This window comes from Miniopterus schreibersii (assembly GCF_964146895.1).
Source record: "Miniopterus schreibersii genome assembly, chromosome: 3".
In the NCBI taxonomy this organism is placed as follows: domain Eukaryota; kingdom Metazoa; phylum Chordata; class Mammalia; order Chiroptera; family Miniopteridae; genus Miniopterus; species Miniopterus schreibersii.
Genome location: NC_138103.1, coordinates 56,789,753 through 56,808,008, shown reverse-complemented (window position 1 = coordinate 56,808,008; position 18,256 = coordinate 56,789,753). Strand labels below are relative to the sequence as shown.

Sequence of the window (18,256 nt, the reverse complement as noted above, 5' to 3'; positions counted from 1 at the left end):
GGAAAGGACCTCTTGAACAATTAAATAATTTAGATTTGATGGTTTTTATATAATGTAAATTATTATAATTTGTTAAATGATTTGTGCCTAATAATTTAAAGAGCTCATTATATTTATCAAACCTATTATTAGTGAAATGGATTATAGTTCATGGGACTTTCTAACACAAGAAATTTGTTGCTTTAATCTGTGACTTGTTTCAGTTAGAACTTAAATACGATTAGCTTCTAGATCAAAGAACATTCATATGCTGAAGTGGTTAATTTTCAGGTTCTATTTTTCCTGCCTTTTTTTTTTTTTTTTTTTTTGTGAGACAGCTTACAGATCACTGAGTTCCTTTAGAAGTAGAAAATACATGGTTTAGGGACCTTATGGCAAATAATATTTCCCCAAAATGTACTCATGCCATTATCATTATTACTTTATTTCAATGAAATCTAGCAATGAAAATTAATTTTCTATTTCTGTTTGATAATTTTAAAGTGGATATGATTTAAATACCTTGCAAGATATTTTCATAGCTTGATAAAAATAAAGTATTGTTTGATTGAAAACTAGCAAGATTTCCTTACATGAGAAAATAAAACATCGAAAGACAAATGTAATAAGAAACATGGTTGTGTTTGTACAAGTACATTATACACATAAAAAGTGAAAACTGCAATTAGTAGTTCTCTTCTCTATATGTAACCACAGACTGCTTTGAGTGCTTAACCTGTCTTTTGTCACTCCACATTGTAGCGGAGGGCGCTTTGGCCAGCTCTTGCTGTTCTACAGTACTTCTGATATTGATGTGGTGGCTCTTGCAGTAGAAGAAGGTCAAGATTTACTGTCCTACTATGAATCGCCAATTCAGGGGGTGCCTGACCCACTTTGGAGAACTTGGGTGAATGTCTCCTCAGTGGGGGATCCCCAGCACACTTGTGCCACTTTGTGTCTCAAAGAACACGCGTGTTCAGCATTTTCATTTTTCAGTGCTTCTGAGGGCCCCCAGTGTTTTTGGATGACATCGTGGGTCAGTCCAACTGTTAATCACTCAGACTTCTGGACCTACAGGAAAAACGCGACCAGGGTAGCATCTCTTTTTAGTGGTCAGGCTGTGGCTGGCAGTGACTACGAGCCTGTGACAAGGCAATGGGCCATAATGCTGGAAGGTGATGAATTTGCGAATCTCACCGTTTCTATTCTTGTGGATGATATCCCCGAAATGGATGAGAGTTTCCTGATTTCTCTTGTTGAAGTTCAGCTCATCAACATCACAGCCAGTTTTGAAAACCAGCCAACCATAGGGCAGCCAAATACTTCTACAGTTGTCATAGCATTAAATGGCGACGCCTTTGGAGTGTTTGTGATCTACAGTATTAGTCCCAATACCTCAGAAGATGGCTTATACGTCGAAGTTCAGGAGCAGCTCCAAACCACAGTGGAGCTGATGATCCACAGGACAGGGGGCAGCTTAGGTCAGGTGACTGTCGAATGGCGTGTTGTTGGTGGAACTGCTACTGAAGGCTTAGATTTTATAGGTGCTGGAGACATTCTGACTTTTGCTGAAGGTGAGTGATGCTTCAAAGTAGACTGTAGTTCATGCTAATAAAGCTATCATTCAATTTTTATGATAATTTTCATAAGAGTTCTTATTTATTGTGTACATCCTTGCTAATATGTAAAAGTGCAGTACGGTTTTGAAAAAATAGAAGTTAGTTAATGGTTGACATGACATATATAGGCTGACATGGCCCTACATATGTATCCTTTAATTTATTAAACAAAGAAGGGTTTTAGGGGATGTGTGAATTTTATTCCTTTATATGTGATACAGATAAGTAAGCAAAGAGGCAAGTCTAAGGAAAGCTCTAATTTTGTAAGGGGAGTTATAAGAATGAGCCATGTATCTACAACCAAACATGTCGCTAAGGAGTATTAGTAGCTAAAAATGAGAAACAAGTATTAACTGGGAAGCTTTTTAAAAAATATATATATCTTTATTGATTTCAGGGAGATGAAGAGAGAGGGAGAGAGAAATAGAAGCATCAATTATGAGAGTCGTCATTGATCGGCTGCCTCCTGCATGCCTCGGACTGGGAATTGAGCCCGCAACCCGGGCGTGTGCCCTGACCGGGAATCGAACCGCAATCTCGTCAGGTCAATGCTCAACTGCTGAGCCACGCCCAGCCAGGCTAACTGGGAAGCTTTTTAATATGCATTAAACAAATCTGGATAAATCTTTAGTGAAAATAATTTATAGGTATAAATAATACAAAGTTTGGTGACTTCATTTATAATTAGGCCAAGTGACAGGTCAGCTTGATATTGCTCTTAGACTTAGATGGGATCACTATTGTAAATTTTTATGAACAATATAACTGTAGGTAACTTAGCTAAAAAACTAGAATTGGGATCAGATTCACTGATTCTTTTTCAAAGCTGGTGAAATCATCTAATATTTTAAAATTTGGAAAGTTTATATGTTTAAAATAGTTTTCTTTGTGTGGGGGAAAGGTATTTTTACTGAGATCTTGTTTAAATACTGATTTGGTTAATTATAGATTCCATAGTTTTTTAACATAGTGTTGTTCTGATTGAAAAAGTGATGTGTACTCATAATAACCTCACTATATACAGAAAAATGAAGGAAAGCAACATTCACAATGACCTATCTTAGAACAGTTTGTTGCACCTTTTATTGTTTAACTTTTGCTTAAACTTTTTTTGGAAACAGTAATTGTGGGTCATGATACATATGTCATATACTTTTTGAAATACCTAATCAGCATGTGTTTTACAGTAAATTTTTAAAATAGTATAAAACATTTCTCTAAGAGCTTTTTCTAGTAAATGATTTTTAGAATAATGGAATATGACATGACTTATGCAGCGGGAGGCGCACAGGTTGGTAATTGGTAACTTTTCTCCTTATTTCAAAGGAAATAATGAACATTTAATGAGGAGGGAGTGAAGATGAAAATTTAAAGTTGGATGTTCCAGTGGCTTTAGTAACTACCAGGTTATCACATAAAGTAATAGCATTATACAAATTAGTATTACTTTTCATTGTAACTTCAGCATCACATGGAATGGACTATATAGCTAACCTAGATTCTTAAATAATATATGGTCTTTAAAGGCAGTTTTGACGCTGTGAATTGAAAAAATGCACCAGGGTCATGAGAGACAGACCATACATTCATACCCCTTTCTCCTTTGCATGCCTTTTATCTTCTCACCCTTTCATCGTCTTAGCAGAAAGTGGCAAAGAATTAGATGGAGACACAATAGGCTGAAGAGCAAAACATTGTTGGGTTTAGGGGTGTTCAGTAGTGGGTGCCCTATGTACTACTGGGGTTCTAGGCCAAATTGCAAAGTAGGTTGATTGGCCCCTGTTGCTGTCATTCATCCTTTGAATTCCTCTTCTGCATCCTTCCTTCATTGCCTGCATCCTGGAAACTGGTATTTGAGGCTGTCATCTCATCTAGTTACACAAAGGCTCATCTCATTCAGGCTGGTTTGCTCAGAATTTGCCATATATTTCCCATTTTTGACCACTGTTCCTAAGCGTTTCTTTCAGGAGGTATTGGCTTGAGTACCGGATGAAAATTATTCACAATAATGCCAGAATGAGAATGAGATTCCATTCTCCTAGAGGGAGCTGTTTCTAAGTGGAAGGTGCTTCAGAAGCTCTTTCCCTAACTAGGCCAGTGTTGTAAGCTAAAGACCAGGAATAAAACCATGATTCTTTGAAATAACCCTACCCTTTGGTGTTTCATAATTCAAAATGCCCATCTCCACAAATCTGCCCATACTAGCAAAATTTTACAGTGTTTTATATGTGAAAAGATATAAACATGCAACATTTGCTTATAGTGGCACTGATATTGCTCATGATATTGAACTATTTTAAAATTGAAGTAATACTGAGCCTTTGTGGATTCTTTGTGATGGTGATTTTGTTACTTTGCTTTCTATTTCATTAATGTTTTTTCTAGGTGAAACCAAAAAGATTGTTATTTTAACCATTTTGGATGATTCCGAGCCAGAGGATGATGAGACCATCATAGTGAGTTTGGTGTACACTGAGGGTGGAAGCAGGATTTTGCCCAGCTCCGACACTGTCAGAGTGAACATTCTGGCCAATGACAACGTGGCAGGAATTGTTAGCTTTCAGACAGCTTCCAGGTCTGTCATAGGTCATGAAGGTGGGTTCCTTTTTTTGTTGAGCACATTCATTCTCTTTTCCATGGGTGTCAGTTTTTGTTTAGTCTTTTAAAGTTTCTGACGTATTTTTTATCTTTTCATTATTTTGTAGGGTTGTGTGTGCTAATGTGCATGGAACTAATTTGGGAGAGGGCTATACAGTGAACTGTTTACACTTAAAAGCCTTGAGATTGGTATTGTGTTCTAGCCTGCCACTCTTCACTGGTGTGATTTTAAGGAAGTTAGTCAAACCTGGATGATCAGCTTTCTCATCTCTTAAATGATGACAAATACTACTTACTTCATTGGTTTTTTTGTGAGGATTAAGTGAGCTAATAAATGCAAAGTGCTTAGCATAGGTCCTGGCAAGTGTATATGTGCTCAATGGTAGCTGCTCATATTAAACTGTGAAACATTGGCTCCCTGTTTCACAAGTAGTGGTTTGTAGTCGGTGAGTATTTTAGCCTGGATTTTATATTTTGTTCATAAATTTTATGAACAGAGTGCCAAACTAGAAAAAATTATAAAATGTCCACTTTCTTCTTAAACAACTTTTTTGAATTCTTACTTAATATTTTACATTACATGTAAGGTGTTGCATACACAGGGTGGGGCAAACGTAGGTTTACAGTTTTGAGTTTGCGAAACAGAGTTTATTCCTATATTATTATTTATTAATTGTATTATTTTCCAGAAGAACAACTGTAAACCTACTTTTACCCCACCCTGTATAGGTTATTGTTTTGTTTAAAAGATTATAGCAGTGTTTTGGGTCTTTGAACAAGCCTGTTTGAGATAAAACTGGTACTTACAATCTGTGTTTCACTGTACTTTGTATTTAGAAATAAAAAGAATTGTACCTCACAAAGATAAGAAATGGAAAGGATATTGATTGTGCATATGGACTTCTATTTTACAGATGAGAAAACTGAGACATAGTGATAGAGTGACCTGACAAGGTCATACGGCTAGTTAGTTGTGTTGCTGGAAACTAAATGCATTTTAGTGTGTATTACCTTTCATATACTCCCAACTTGCAGGTTAAACTTATCAATGCAAATGCTTTAGCCATTTCTCAACACTCTTTCTTTTTATTAATGGCCTAGAATATTATGTTAGAGCAATAGTGAGTGAGAGTGATCAACCAATAGCCACAAATTCAATCTAAAGACAGATCATCAAAAAATTATTTGTAACATAATGAAAGTAGCAAGTCCCTGTAGAAGTTAATCTTAATAATGATGACAACAAAAATAACATTTATTGAGTGTTTTCTGTGTGCCAGACATTTCACATCCATTATTTCACTTAATTGTAATAATAGGCATAATGGTATACACATTTTCATATAAAGAAACAGAACTTTAGGGAGACTAACTAGCACAGTTATTCATGGTGGAGCTTAAAGCCAGTGTTACCTGAATGCAGAGGCCATTCTATAGGGAAGTTTGTGAGAAGAGACTTGGTTTTGCTTCAACTTAAATCTGCTGCAGAACTTGATAATGTAGAAAATTTGGGTAAATATTTCAAGTGGTTCATGTTGGAAGAATAATGAAGTTGAGTAAAAATGTCTATGTGAGAGAAGGGAACTGGTGAGGGAACCTGGCTCTATCTAGGTTACAAATGGGAATTGGATATTTAGAGGTAATAGTTGAAATCAGAAATATTAAGAAAAGCTTTATGGGTAGAGAAAGAAAAGCAGGTTGTCAAGGATGGAGACATATGGAAACCAGGCTAAGGTGGTAGGAAAGGAAAAGATCTGAGAGGAGAGAGAGAAGGTTCTGCCAAAGAGATGGGAAGAGACCACGATAAGAGTGTGTTTTCATTAGTTCTCAGAAGTAATCAGCATGTCTCAGACTAACCGGGGAGGCGTTGTAACGGGGAGCCTGGGAAGGGAAGCAGGTATCTAAGGATGATAAGAGGACGTAGGGGCCTGCAGGCCGTGCTTCTCAGCGTGGTGCTCACGCCAGGCCCGTCCCCAGAGTGTTTCTCCTGGTTTGTGACAACATAAGTTCAGAAATTGAAGTCACCTTTTCTAGAAACTTACGTATAACAACTTCATTTTGCTGTGATATCCAGAAGCGATATCATGGGCTTGTATATGTGTTCTTTTAGCTCTTTAACTTATCTAATCATTCACTTTACTGTATTTTTACAAAAATGTTAATGTATTATGGATAGATCAGGGCAAACAAAACAAGAGACTAACAAAACCCCCTTGTTCTTTGCTGCATTAAGTGTGAGCAGCGTTGCCCTAGAAGATAGTCCGCTTATTCACCATGAGAGCAAGGGAAGGAGAAAAATTGGAGAAAATGGATAAAAGAGGAGTATTTTGGATTCATTTTTGTTTTGTTGAAATATAGGAAAGTAAATAATGTAGAAGACAATAAAAGTGTTAGTGGTATGGAGGATATAAATAAGACCAGGGCAGGAAGGATTAGATTTAAGGGAAGACGCAGAGCTAGGCCAGGTATGTGATTTTTAACAGTATGATAGAATTTTTTTTAGAATATAAAAAAATTTGGATGCCCAGAATCACTTTAAAGGCATTTTCACTGTAAGGCAGCTAGTAACATGAAAGTACATGCTATGAGAGTCTGGCTGGGGATGATGATGGGGGGTTTGGAGGTCTCTGAAGAAACCTGGGCTTTCCTGCTGGGCATCATGTCATCTGGCAGACACTGGCACCTACCTATGTTGTCTTTCACCTGGATGAACTTAACCTGAAAATCAATTTGTGGTTTCTTTAGCTTCCAACAGCTAAATATCTGCAAAGAGGAAAAGGGAATTAGTAATTAAAACAAATGCTCCAAATGTGTTACTGGTTAACAATTTGCTACAGCATATCAATCTATGAGCCTGAGTTTGGTACAGGAAATAAAATACTGAATTGCTTTTTTGGCTTACATGAGAGCTACCTAGATTTAAAAAAAATATAAAAATCTATTTATTGATTTTAGAGAGAGAGAAGAAGGGAGAGGGAGAGAGAGACAAACATCCATTGGCTGTCTCCTGCATGTCCCCTACTGAGCATGTGTCTCAGCCAGAAATTGAACCAGTGACCTCTCAGGGCATGGGGCAACATCACAAGCCAGGTCCCTAGATTTTTTGATATTTTCTAAACAGAAATTGGGAGGAATTTCTATTTTTTACTTGTTTATCTTTTTCTTTATTCCTTAACCTTTTCCTAGAGTCTGAATTAGTTTTCTTTTTCAAAAACATGATACGTACTTCAAGAATTTAGTTTTTGTGTGTGTACTCTTTATATTGCCATGAAATTGTAGAGAGAAAAGTGTATCAAGCATAAGGTTACCAAAGTGAATTAATGAAAACTTCATGGTGACTCTTCAAAGTTAACTGCTAAAGAAATGGGGCTAAAGAAATCATGCTATGTCGGATTTTAACAATGTTAACATTGCTTTTGGCCTAGAGTTGGAGTTTCATTTATGTAATTAGATTTAAAACATGGGCCACACTGAACTTCTGGCTCTAGAGTGCATTTTCAATTCATGGGGAAGAATTGCTTTAGTGTTTAACAATGTATTGAATTCTGTAGAATCCTTTTTCTACTTTTTTGTCCTAAAGCAATTGAACAAATGTCTAGTGGCAAATATTACTTTCTTTCAAATGCAATGGGAAGAATTTAGAAATATTGGGCAATAGTTTTTTTTGTTTTTTAAAGATAAATCTTTATTGATTTCAGAGAGAGGAAGGGAGGGGGAGAGAGAGAGAGAAACATCAATGATGAGAGAGTCGTAATTGATTGGCTGCCTCCTGCACGCCTCCCACTGGGGGTCAAGCCCACAACCCAGGCTTGTGCCCTTACTGGGAATCAAACTGTGATCTCCTGGATTCTAGGTCAGTGCTCAACCACTGAGCCACACGTGCTGGGCTGGACAATAGATTTTTCCTGTGGTTGCAAACTGTCTATTAATGTGCACTTTATAAGTCCGTGTGAGTTGTTTCAGTCACCCAACTTAGGAGTATCATACTCTCATGTTACATTTAGTGGATTTAAATTTTTTCTCTTTCTCAGAGAAAGCATGAATCTTTTTTAGGCAAAGGTTTGAACAAGAAATGTGATTCTTAAAAATAGAGAACAGCTATACAGTTGTCCCTCAGTATTCAAGGGGGTTGGTTTTAGGACCCCTGAGGATACCAAATCCATTGATGCTCAAGTCTCTCATATAAAATGGTGTAGTATTTATATATAACCTATGCACATCCTCCCTTATACTTAAATTCATCTCTAGATTACTTAAAATTTCTAATATAATGTAAATAGTTGTTATACTCTATTGTGTAGGCAGTAATAACAAGAAAACTGTGCAAGTTTGGATTATTCCAAGCCAGTGGAATCATGTAACTTTTTCCCCCCACATATTTTTTATCTGGGGTTAGTTTTGAATCTGTGGATGTAGAGCCTGCAGATACAGAGGGCCAACTGTCTTAAAAACACTCAACTTTTTTTTTCTTAACTGTTCATATTAATAACCTGTTTTTCATGTTAATCATATCCCTATATTGTTTTAAGTCATTTTCTATTATAGAAGGCAATCACTTTATATGGTACATGTATAGAGTGTATACATGTATCTATTAAAATGTTCCTTGTATTTAGTTTTCTATTATTTTTACACTTGTTGTAGCTGATGCTTATTTACCTTTGTAAAAGGAATTCTTGTTTGTTTTGGTAACAAGTGTACAAAACACTCAGGGTTATTAAGATGCATTTTATATTCCTATTCTTTATCTGTATTAGACTAGGTCTAAACTCTATATGATACATCTGCTTTAGAGAATCACCAAGTCTTGGTGGACTCTGTAGATTTCATACCCGATGCTCTTCCAGGAATGTAGTCATATTTTTTGGTAGATGAAAGTCCTTAGTCCTACATCGTGGACAAAACCTAGAGGGCAGTGTAGTACCTGGTAAAATGTTTGTTACCTAAGAAATTTACCTTCCCTCTCCGACCTTCCCATTATATAAGAGTAAGCACTTGTTTTTAAGTTTTTTCTTTTTTAAAGACTGCTCTTTGACTCCTCATCCAGGTAGAAGGTAACTTTCTAGTAATATTGCACAGGAGGCATTGTAAATGGGCCTGGTTCCTGGGAGTGTGTCCTACAAAGACAGAATCAGTATCTTCATTTTGATTATTTAAAAAATTTTACACTATTCATGCTGTTGACATAGCCTTACAAGATTATGTGTTCAAGGAATGCTTTGTTTATGTTTTATTTCTGTGTGTGTGTATCATGCTTCAAACTGTGTTTCTTGAAACATTTTCTTACAAGTTTTTTGTATTGTAATTTGTTACTTTTCACAGGTAATATTTATTAAGTGTTGTTAGACTTTGAGTATTTTACATGTAATGAGTTTATAAGAGGATTTTACTTTTTTCTCTCCTTAGCATTTTATTTTTACCTTATAATGGTATATTTATTTCTAAAACTCTATGTATAATCTTGCAACCAAAAATTTAAAAATGTATTTTGGTTATAGGGTCCTCTTCAACATAAATATTTATTGACCTACATTTTGTTTCTTGCCACCTATATTTTATTGTATTTTTAGTACTCTTCAAGCTTCCATTATTTCCTTTTTGAAGTATTACTGGATTTTATTACTAGGTTGTGTGATTTAAAAAAAGCTCAAAACCATAACTTTATAAACCTTTTTATTAGTGTCACCAGGCAACACTGTAGGTGAAAACAGCTTAATGACTCCAGGACTCTTATCTATCGCTTTCAGTAATAAGCTCTTTTTGTTCAGTACAAACCTGCTCTATGAGAAATTCTGCATGATGTACAATAAAGAGACTCCAGAGCTTTATAGTAGTTCTTGTAAAAACTTTTAAATAGTATGCTGGCAATTATGACCTATTATATACAATCTTTCAGTTATATCCTAATCTTTTGATAATCTGATTCCTAACTAGCAGTTCCTGTATGTTTAAAAAACACACAACAAAATAGTCTACTAATGGAATGGTGACTAAATTTTTTTTTGTGTTGAGACACTTATAAATGTTTACATTGAACATTTAATTGTTTGAGGAAATCTTATTTAGAAGTTTTTCTTATATGTTTGCCTTCTTATATTCTCCACTCTCCTAAAATAATTTATAGTTTTAAGGATAAGTGTGTTTAAATTTAGTATAAAAATTTAATTACTTTAGTAACTGAAATTAAGATAACTTCTAAATTAATCCAAAATATTTTAATTTAAGAAACCTTTCTATTAGTAATATTTCTTTTATTATCTTCAAAAATTAAAAAAAATATGGTAGTCTAAAAAATATGTGAAAAGGGTTTTTATATTTTATTATTTTATTTCTACTCTGCTCATTTGAAAAGTGTCAGATCTGTTTTACTTATTTGTATAACTAAGTAAAAGTGATATTTTTAATGAATATGCATGGATTTCAACTATATTTCTATGCTATAAAATTTGAATAAGGATGTATTCTTTTAAAGTTTTAAAAGATCATTCTATTTTTTTTTCATAATAATTATTATTTTTTAGTGCTATAGTTCATTAGTGTACCTTAACTTGCATTCATCATCTTGCAAGGCTTTTGAACTGAGCTTATTTTCAGCAAGTCTCATGGCCATCAGCACTTACATTAGGAGCTTACATTTCACTTTCAGCACTTTAAAAGAGATGACTATAGTGAGCTTCTTCAACTTTACAAAGTATTAAAACAAAATGCAGCATAAAAATTATATGATCATATCAATAGAGAAAAAGTATTTGACAGAATTCAGCCCCATTTATGATAAAAACTCTCAGCAAAGTGGGAATAGAGGGAACATACCTCAATGTATTAAAGGCCCATATATGGCAAACCTACAGCCAACATCATACTCGAAGGGCAGAAACTAAAATTACATGAGGATAAAAGCCAGAAATGGAAAGCATCTAAAATACCTCAGTTACTCAGGAAGGAAAACTGTAACTTGGTAAAGTTACAGAGATGGATGTACAGTTTTGACACCTTTCCTTTGTATTTCTTTTTATAAAACATAATCATTGATGGTCTATGTAAGTTACAATTTAAAGAAATGTGATTTTCAGGTATTTGCAAGCATTTTTATGCATGCATTGTGTAAAATCACATTGCATATCAGTGTAAGGAATTGTGTCCTTTTGAAAAGCAAAGGAAAATTTACTTGTGCTATTGTTAGTTTTGACTATGAGGACTTTATTACTTTCTGTAATTTACAGAACAGTCATGTTCTGGTGCATGTTTTGGAGTGTATAAAAATTTGTGTTTCCCATTATAGCATGTGTTTTTGTAAGTTTTACATATTGAACTTCCTGAAGTTCTGCTAAATAGAAGTATTTAGACGTGAGATCCCTGTGTTAACAAACAATAAGCATGTATAAAGCTTCTAAAAAATTCAAAACAAAGCTGCTTTGTAATGTTCTGGAAAAGGTGCTGTAATAGTTGCATGTTTGGGATTTGGGTTTTGCTGAGTTCAAATGTTAAATTCATTTTCCATTAAGCATTTACCAATCTCTACATTTCATTTGCAGGAGAAATTTTGCAGTTCCATGTGATAAGAACACCCCCTGGTCGAGGAAATGTTACTGTTAACTGGAAAATTATTGGGCAAAATCTAGAACTCAATTTTGCTAACTTTACTGGACAACTCTTCTTTCCTGAGGTAAGACCACCAAGAAGAGCTTTACCAAACATATATAGAGAAAACTGTATTTTGAGAAAAATGGGAAGACTCTGATTATGTGATGCCAGGATTACTGGAGGTTGATGGGAGAGCTACTTGCTTGGAACCCTAAAGGAAGAGCATTGTTTGAATAAAGAATTTATAATACTTAAGGAATGGATTTGTTTTTCCATGTGCTTGGTAGGTCTCCTTTTTTTTTTTTTTTTTTAAAATATGTCTTTATTGATTTCAGAGAGAGGAAGGGAGAGAGAGAGAGATAGAAATATTAATGATGAGAGTCATTGATCGGCTGCCTCCTGCACTGCCCCCGACTGGGGATTGAGCCCGTAACCAGGCATGTGCCCTGACTGGGAATCGAATTGTGATCTCCTGGATCCTAGGTCAATGCTCAACCGCTTAGCCATGCTGGCCAGGCAGTAGATCTCCTTTAAAGAAACAGAGTCCAGCCGGGCGTGGCTCAGAGGTTGAGCGTCGACCTAGGATCCAGGTGATCAGGGTTTGATTCCTGGCCAGGGCACATGCCCGGGTTGCGGGCTGCAGCTGATCAATGACTCTCTCATCATTGATGTTTCTCTCTCTCTCCCCCTCTCCTTTCCTCTCTCTGAAATCAATAAAGATATATTTAAAAAAGAAAAAAAAAAGGAAAGAAACAGAAAATGTCAACTTTGTATTTGAGCCAAGCTCTCTTGCTACTCTCCTGGCTTCCCATTGTTGTCAGTTGTATCATTCTGAGGACCATGATAGTGCTTGTCCCTCTTCTCCTACTTCTCACTGTCTTGGAACTTTATTATTATTATTTTTTTTTATTTTAATTTTTTTTTTTAATATATCTTTATTGATTTCAGAGAGAGAAAAGAAGAGGGAGAGAGAGAGACAGAAACATCAATGAGGAGAGAGTCATTGATCAAGCCTGCAACCCGGGCATGTGCCCTGACCGGGAATCGAACCCTGATCGCCTGGATCCCAGGTCAACACTCAACCGCTGAGCCACACCCGGCAGGGCTAATTTTTATTTTTTTAAATATATCTTTATTGATTTCAGAAAGAGGTAGGGAGAGAGAGAGATAGAAACATCAATGATGAGAGAGTCATCATTGATCAGCTGCCTCCTGCACACCCCTTGTTGGGGATCGAGCCCGCAACCCGGGCATGTGCCCTGACCGGGAATCGAACAATGATCTCCTGGATCCCAGGTCAATGCTCAACCACTGAGCCACGCCAGGCTGGGCTGTCTTGGAACTTTAAATGCATGGCAACAGCAAATATAGCTCTAAAAACAAATGTCTTTTATGTCCTGTTGACAAGGTATTACACAAGGATAATACTAAAAATATATTTTGAGGTGCCATTTAGAGACTCTGATAGTTTGAAAAAAGTGATTGTTGAGAAATAACTTCATAAAAGCTCTTCTTAGAAAATTAGTACCACTTTATTGTAACTCTATAATCTTCCTCTCTTCTCCATATTCACTTGAATTCTTGCTTGATTATGTGTTTAATTCTTTTAATTTTTATTTACACTGTCTCAATATTAGGCCAAGCCCCTATAACTTTCGGCCTTGAGTTCCTCATTGGTCTTCTAACCCCTGTTTTCCCTGAAACACTGGTCTTCTCCATGTTCCAGTTTTTCCTGTTCACCACTGCCATGGAACCTCCCCAACTAATTGCTTTGTCTGAAATTGTCAGTAGTGCTACATTGCTCATTAGATAAGATCTACATCGATCAGCTCAGTATTCAAGATCCTCCATAATTAGTCCCAGTCTGCCTTAAGCCTTGTTTCCCCTGAGTGCATGATTTTTATTTAATTTATTTTTTAAACCACAGGACACTTTGTTTAAATGAAAATGTGTTTGGATGCAATTTTTTTTTTTTTTTTTTAGTCCTCACCTGAGAATATGTTTCCATTGATTCCAGAGAGGGAGGAAGGGAGAGAAAGAGAGGGGGGAACATTGGTCAGTTGCCTCCCATATGCGCCCTGACTGAGAATCAAACCTGCAACCTTTGGTGTGTGGAACCATGCTCCAACCAACTGAGCCATCCGGTCAGGGTTGGGTGCACAATTTTTAAGGCCAATAAAAGTAAGAGATATTTTCATATGTGGAATTTAATGAACAAAATAAACTGATGAACAAAATAGATCCATAGTCATAGAAGCGTGGAACAGACTGACAAAGGGAAAGCGGGGGTGGGTGGGGAGAGATTAACATAAGAATTTATATGCATATATGCATAACCCATGGACACAGATAATAGTGGGGTGAAGGCCTGGAGGGAGGAGTACAGGGTGGAGGGGATCAATGGGGGAAAAGGGGGGACATTAGTAATACCTTTAACAATAAAGATAAATTAAAAAAAAATAGGAGATATTTTGTGTTTAGGGCCAATACAGGAATGACTTTCTTTCTGTTTGACATAGGGGTCACTGGATAAAACAATTCGTGTGCATTTGTTGGATGACAACATTCCTGAGGAGAAAGAAGTTTACCAAGTCATTCTGTATGATGTCAGGACACAAGGTAATTCAGAATTCAATTTTAAATTTTTTGCTGGTACATTACATTTTTCAGAAAAAATGTAATAGTTTCTATCTACATATTTAACAATTAGTTGCATACCAATTAAAAATGTTACTTTATATATTACCTGTTCCTAAAAATGTTAAATCCACAAAACATCATCTCAGAATGGGAATATATTATCTTTATGGACTCAGGAATAACCTCTAAAATTTTTGTTGAATATTTCCTTATGGAATAAAAAGTTTCTGTAATTAATTTTATACTAGCATTCCAATTTCAATTTAGACCTATTATAGGGATATTTCAAATTCAGTCATTTTGAGAAAATTATCTGGGTACTTTCCTCAGTTTCCACTCAATTTCTGTAATTCAGATGACCATTCCAGCAAATACTGACAATAAATAATATGTCAAGTGAAAAAATTCATGATTTGCTCTCTAGAAAAAGAAAATTAAAATGTAGGTTCTGTTATTCAGCCTGAAGATTTCTATTAAGGAGATGAACAAAATGAAACACTTCCTGACTACTTTAGTATGCTTCAGAGAGTGGGATTTTATTTTAAGTATTTAGAAGTTAATGCCAAATCACTGTGGGAGTTCTTGTGCTGCCTGACAATTTTAGGAGTTCCACCAGCAGGAGTTGCTCTGCTTGATGCTCAAGGATATGCAGCTGTCCTGACTGTGGAAGCCAGTGATGAACCACATGGAGTGTTAAATTTTGCTCTGTCGTCAAGATTTGTTTTGCTACAAGAGGCTAATGTGACAATTCAGCTTTTCATCAACAGAGAATTCGGATCTCTAGGTTTGTGTTGCTCAAGATTGAATGGTTTTTCCAGGCAGGTGCTTTTTCAATACCTTACTTGTGGGGGTGAAAGTCATTGCTGAAATTGAAATAAATCAGGGATAGGAAAAGCATTAATATTTATTAATTCAGGATAGGACTTTATAGCTTTTATATTTTTGAAAGACTAAAGGAATTTTATGTCATCACAAAAATGCTATGTAACAAATAGTTTTAAAATCTCAGCATCACATAATAATAATGTTAGCTGCGGGTCCACTAACCTAGGCTGGGCTTGGGGTGGTTCTACTCCATATGTTTCTCATTCTTTTCCTGGGACCAGGAAAATTACAAGTACACACGCAAAACCATGCCAGGCGCCTTGATGTCTAGGCTCAGAACTAGCACGTCCTCACTTTTGCTTTGTACTGTCAGCCCAAACAAGTCACACAGCCAAACTCAAAGTCTAGAGGCAGGGCACTATGCCTGCCCACAGTGGGACATCACGGAGCCATTACATAGTCAAGGTCAAGGTCAAGGATATGGGAAGGCATGAGGAGTTTGGGGCTAATAATATGTTACTGCAGGTGCTTTTAGGAAAGCCAGAGTTCCCAGTGAAATACTATTTTAAAAGTTTAATTATAAAATCTTTTCCCATCCAATCAATTAGGAGCCATTAATGTCACATATACCACAGTTCCCGGAATGTTGAGTCTAAAGAACCAAACAGAAGGAAACTTAGCAGAGCCAGATGTTGACTTTGTCCCTGTCATTGGCTCTCTGATTTTAGCAGAAGGAGTAACAGCGGCAGCCATCAACATAACTATACTTGAGGTAAAACGCTCCTTTTGTATTACTGTGTTGAACCTGGATAACCACACAGAAAATAGAAATTGATGCAATATTATGGTGCCGTAAAATCAGCTTATTTCTCTCTCTGATTTTTAAAAAATCTCTTTTGTTATCTACATAGGCTGGTCTGCTGTTGTGTATTTTATTATAGAAACATCTTGTGATAAAGGAAATTTCCTTAGGGCAGGCCCCTTTAGGATGATATTGGCCTAAGAGATTCTAAAAGAGCATTTTGATTACTCCAAAGGTTTCATTGAACCAGCAAATTGATGTAGGTCAGCGTCTCAGTTGTTAGGACTGTTTAAATTAGCGGGACTGAGAGACTCAGGAGAGGCTGAAGGTGTAAAATGTGATTATGGTCAAACTGAAAGCAATCATTGGATTGGGTTTTAAATGATTTTTCATATTGTCAAATCTTATGTTGTTTTGGGACTTAGTGTTTCAGCTACCTAAATAACATTTACAAGAGGTTTATGAAAATAGGACATATGGAGGGTAGGAGATGGTATGTATGTAGGGGCTGGGGAAGAGAAAGAGAAAGAGAAAGAGAAAGAGAAAGAGAAAGAGAAAGAGAAAGAGAAAGAGAGAATGCTGCTTTGGAAAATTATTTTTTAATTACTATGTATTTTGGGGGTTCTATTTTTAAAAGACTAACTTCTCAGAGGCTTTTTACTTTTATAAATTTATAAGTAGTGTAAAGCATCCACCATCTGAAGTCAGTAACTCTTATTTTGTTGATTACCATGGCACTGTGACCTAGTCTGATAGTATGGGAGCTCTAAAGCCGTAAGATGAGAGGTAATATTATGCCAGTATGTGACATATAATACAAGCTTTGATAAAACTTTAAGGTAAACTTTAAGGTCTTATTTCAAATATATAATCTATTAATGCAACTGAATATAAACAATAGATTATCCCTCACATATGTTAGTTTTTAAAGCAGAAAATATATAGCCACCCTTCTTTAAAGGGTCTAGTTTTATGAACACAGGTTTCCAATTCCTTTTGTTTTTTTCTCTCTAGTTCTTTGAAGCCCTTTCTGTTCCCTGAGTAGCACAAGATTAAGAGATTGCAGGCCTGTATATACAGAAATTAGCCAGGTCATTGTGTGTGTGTGGCGGGGGAACCTGATGAGGGGAGAGTTGTTGTATGAGGGTAGGAAATTGTGGGGGTAGGTAGGGGACAGTTCCTTTTACATCACTGATTCTGTGACTCACATTAGTCCCTATATTACATAAGATAGTGTAGAAACTCTCATCTTTATTTTCTTATTTTTTTACATGGAGACATATCTCCATTAAAATGAAGAGAGAACTGTATGTTGGTATGTATGTACTCATATATACATGTTTAGACATTAGGTTTCTGTGTAAGTATTGTTGGCTGGCTGGTCAGTACTGACATGGGCTGTGCTAGTTCTTGTTTTGAACACTTGCCATATTTTCATTGCTATTATGTGGCTAGTGATTAACAGTAATAGTGTATTCAAGTTAAGCATCACAAATAGTTATCACTTTTTAAGGATACTCTCTAGGCTATGTACACCATTAACATTATTTTTAATCATCATTACAATCCCCGGAGTAGCTATTATTCTCCTATTATAAAGATGGCAGAATTGAGGCCTTAAAGTTTAAGTAACTTAATTTAAACTTTAAGAATTTGGCACTATGTTTCTTTGACTGCAAAGCCTGTATTTTATAATATTCTAGTCTTCATTCTAATCATTGGATATTAAGGTAATTTTAATTTTTTTACTCCTATTATATTTAAAATGGATTAAGTTTGTATATTTATGTAATTGGTTTATGTATTATATTAGTCTAGATAAAAAAATGATATATCAGTCTTTTCATGTGGTTCAACCCAATAATTTATCATACAATCAGGTATAAGTTTACCACTTTTATATATTTTTAGAAACTGCAGCTTTATGGAAGTATAGTTGACAAATACTGCAGGATATTACATGTCTAAAAAATACATAAAATTAAGAGATATTTTAATATTTTAGTGTATGTTGTGGTGATTTGATATATGTATAAATTGTGAAAGAAGTCCCCCCATCTGGTTAACATATCCATCACCTCACATATTTATCTTTTTCTGTGTCTGAGAGCATTTAAATTTTACTCACCCAGCAACTTTCGATTATACTAGGGGTGGTGTTGTCAACTATAGTCACCGTGTTTTATGTTAGATCCTCAGGCCTTACTCA

The 18,256-nt window shown here is 35.6% G+C and overlaps 1 protein-coding gene across 1 annotated transcript in view; it reads left to right on the top strand.

Moving 5' to 3' along the window:
• ADGRV1 (adhesion G protein-coupled receptor V1) overlaps positions 1-18,256 on the top strand; it is a 425,471-nt gene that overhangs the window by 97,485 nt on the left and 309,730 nt on the right. Inside the window, exons 33-38 of the mRNA XM_081133843.1 lie at positions 742-1,553; positions 3,984-4,193; positions 11,732-11,862; positions 14,300-14,399; positions 15,025-15,204; positions 15,854-16,017. Of these exons, the coding sequence (XP_080989969.1) occupies positions 742-1,553; positions 3,984-4,193; positions 11,732-11,862; positions 14,300-14,399; positions 15,025-15,204; positions 15,854-16,017 (1,597 nt within the window). The remainder of the gene's footprint in view (positions 1-741; positions 1,554-3,983; positions 4,194-11,731; positions 11,863-14,299; positions 14,400-15,024; positions 15,205-15,853; positions 16,018-18,256) is intronic.